At 29.3% G+C, this 3,634-nt stretch overlaps 1 protein-coding gene across 3 annotated transcripts in view; it reads right to left on the bottom strand.

The window, feature by feature from the left end:
* Positions 1 to 341: 341 nt before the first annotated feature.
* Positions 342 to 3,634, bottom strand: part of ci (cubitus interruptus) — a 150,952-nt gene continuing 147,659 nt past the window's right edge. For all 3 annotated transcript variants that reach the window (XM_067045976.1, XM_067045973.1, XM_067045979.1), the window contains 2 exons: positions 2,843 to 3,040; positions 342 to 1,949 (listed from right to left, as the gene is read on the bottom strand). In XM_067045976.1, coding sequence (XP_066902077.1) covers positions 1,545 to 1,949; positions 2,843 to 3,040 — 603 coding nt within the window. In that variant the 3' untranslated portion in view covers positions 342 to 1,544. The remainder of the gene's footprint in view (positions 1,950 to 2,842; positions 3,041 to 3,634) is intronic.

Below are 3,634 nucleotides of genomic sequence, written 5' to 3' on the forward strand. Positions count from 1 at the left end.
AATTTTAATTTCTTTTTTTAAAAAAAGTTTTACTGACTGAAAAATAAAATCATCATTTGAGGAACAAGGATGAATTAAGAATATTTTTTTTTTTAAATAAGAGAAGAAGATATTATTTTTTGGACCGTCTGTAACTCAGTTGGTTAGGTCCAGTCAAACCAATTTGAGATCTGCTGGCGGTGCTGGCTCGAATCCGGCCTGGAGTGTTAACTTTTTTTATTGTGTGGCGGTCCCATAAAATGAAAACCTTGACCCCCAACCATGGTTAGGTAGTATAGGACCAATGAGAGTCTTGGCCAAAAAAAAAAAATTGTTTGAAAGTTAAATTTATTGTTTAAAAAGTTAATTGGAATTTAATTTTTAACCTATAATGCATCAGCTGGGTCTGTCAGATCATATTACAATTATTTGTCTAATTTTTATATCAAATCATGCATTCCACATTATGTATTTATTACTGTATTTATTTATTTATTTGATATGGAAAAGGATTACCCAACCTAAAAAAAATAAAAAATTAATAAATAAAAAAAAAATTTTGTTTGAAAGTTAAATTTATTGTTTAAAAAGTTAATTGGAATTTGATGGTTAGCCTATAATGCGTCAGCTGGGTCTGTCGGATCATATTACAATTATTTGTCTACTTTTTATGTCAAATTATGCATTCCACATTATGTATTTATTACTGTATGTATTTATTCATTTAATATGGAAAAGGATTACCCAACCTAAAGAAAAAAAAAATAAACAAGTGAAGACACAAAAAAATAGGACACATAAATATCATTATGGGTTCTTTTGATAATCCTCTCTCACTGAGGGTTAATGTAATATAAATTATTGCTTTGAATCAACAACATTTCATGAAATCCTTGAAAACAAATTTTAAAAAGTTGACAAAAATAATTGAATTAGTAATATTTGTTAAATTTTATTTCTAAAATTAAATCAAGAATTTTCATCATCATTTCAAAAAGTATAAAAAATTGTTATAAATAACTTTTTCCTCATTTGTAATTAGTTAGCTATTTTGTAAAATTATACTTGATTTTTTTAATGATAATCATTTTATTCAATTTATAAATTTTTGTCAAAGCACAAGAAAATAAAATGAAATGATAATATTTTTTATATGTTTAATTGTTTTGTAAAAATTTTCTTTATTGAAAAAGTTTGAATATGATTGGTTCAAAGCTATTGAATATGGTCGAAATTCTTGATTCATCATTGCTCCATAAATGTTTTAACTTGATTTTGTATGTTTTTGTTACAAAATAGCACAAATTATTCTTTTAAATAAATATTATAACATAAACAGTGTGCCTTTATTTTAATTTTTTTTTTTTTTTTTTTTTTTTTAGAGCAATGTAGATGCTCTCAACAACAAATTTTAATGTATAATAACTGTCTTCTTAAATTATGGCACATTTACAAAAACCTTAGAGAGTTACAACTAGATAATTATAATTATAAAATCAATCTTCTTAAATTTTTTTACAGGAAAACAATTTTCTATCTCAAAGGAAGATGAAAATATTCTTTCTTCACTGTATCATTTGAAAGTATCGATTTTCTTCCATAAAGGAATTTAAAGATGATGTCATGTCATTAACGACCATGTTACATGTAGACTGGGTTGACGAGTTGGCCCAGTTCTGGCACTGCTCAACGTATTCTAACGTCCTCTGATATGCCGTCTGTCGGACCTGAGTGGCAGAAAGTTCTTCCTTCGGATCTTGGTAATAAGGAACATTGTTCGCCTGGAACTGCTGGCAGATATGTTGCTGACCAGGACATGTGCACTGCCTTGCACCTCCCAAGTTCCCTTGCGGTAGGTTGTGCTGAGCCGGAGCCGTTGCTCCTGCTGCAGGGCTTGATAAGGGTTGGTAACAGGCAGGTTCAAGGACCAGGTAGTTCTGCTGACCTTCGCTGATCGTTTGAGGAGGAACCTTAAGGGAAAGAAAGTCATTAAATTCCAAGTTTGTTAGGAAATGTTCTAGATTTTAAAAAATAAAATATTTACGCTAATTTATAAATTTTAATTATGTAAATAGATCATGCTATTTTATAGTGCAAAGCATTGCAATTTCTAGTTCCCTTTAGTTATATTGGTTAACTAATAAGTAATGGTAATAGTAAGGAGATAGGTTGGTTCGTAAAATCTTGCAACTCCTTAAATTGCTAATTCAGAAATAATTATATAGCTCTTGAACATAACGAGATATATTAGGAAACATGTAAAATTTTGAAAAACTAATTAATTGTTTTGTACAGATGTTTTAAAAATGAAAAAAGGCCAAATTTTATGTTAGATATACTACATCTAAGATAAGTTTGCATGTAGGTAAGGGAGGGGGAAGGATGCATGGTGATAGAAGTTCTTTGGCCAGTCCCCATTCTTCTGTCTTCTCTCCACTCAGTGAAATTGCCTTCCTTTCTTGGACGTTGTAAAATGAAAATTGAAAAAAAAGTGAAGGAAAATTTTAATAATAAAAACAAATGAGAAAAACGTTTATTAATAAAAATGTTTCGTTTCCGGTAGGAGGGGTTTGTTATGGAGAGGAGAGGAGGAGGGTGTGTGAGGTTCCTTTTCCTACAAGCAAACTCATTTTAGATGTATGATACTGGGTTATTTATTTATTTTTTTTTAAACTTTGAAAAATGAAAAAGAAATACTTTCACTATTATGAAAACAGCGAGGAGCCAAAGCTTCATCTGAGTGTATAAAAATGTAAAAATTCTTATTTTATTTTTTTTTATTAACAGAAATAATGAAATGAAACAAGTTATTGAAATAAGTAACAAAGAAAGAATATCTTGTAATTATAAATAAAATATTTACCTGAGGAACCCTCTGCTGAGGCGGGACAGCATTGAACTGCTGCTGCTGGCATGGCTGCTGAACACTAGGGCTCAGCTGGCACGACCTAGGGGTAAGCCTTTCGTTGACCCGAGGTGTCATCCTGCCGTTGGGTAATCTCGGTGAGCCAGGTCCACCTTCCTGGTGTCCACCTCCCGAATGATTACTTGTCTCTGCGACCTGAAATTCAAGGATAGAAAAAATATTTAAATTTTTGGAACACACATATGGACAAATTTTTTAAGTAAAATTATATACTGAAAGAAAATGGAAGGACTAAAAATTTTAATTTATCAAGTAATTTTCTTTTCCAAAGGCACCAATTTATGGCACTTTTTGATTTTTTTTTCTTTCTCAGCTAGTTAGCAGCCTTCATACTTCAAACCATTTACTTTTTTATCATCCATCTATCTTCAAGTATTTTCTCTTTTATCATCACAGTTGAGTGCTTTTTTTTCCTTTCATAATTTGTTTTTTACAATTATTTCTTAAAACTATTTATTTTCTATTTGAAGTTATGTCATATTTTGTTCTTTTGAAGGAACTGAAATCTATGATTTTAAAAGAAAGAAAAATGACAAAATTTCAAATAGAAATCGTGAAAAAAAATTTTAACAAGTGACCGACAAATAAATATTTTAAAGATATAGTTGTTATAAAACAAATAGGTATAGATAAAAAAAAATGTTATTTTTAAATATAACTTATGAGTTATAATCCTACAACTAAGTTCTGAAGGGTTATTATTTGTTAAAACTTTATTATATTTCTTTT

Source organism: Halyomorpha halys, unplaced genomic scaffold, assembly GCF_000696795.3.
Source record: "Halyomorpha halys isolate HHAL.00 unplaced genomic scaffold, Hhal_1.1 Scaffold32.1, whole genome shotgun sequence".
NCBI lineage: Eukaryota > Metazoa > Arthropoda > Insecta > Hemiptera > Pentatomidae > Halyomorpha > Halyomorpha halys.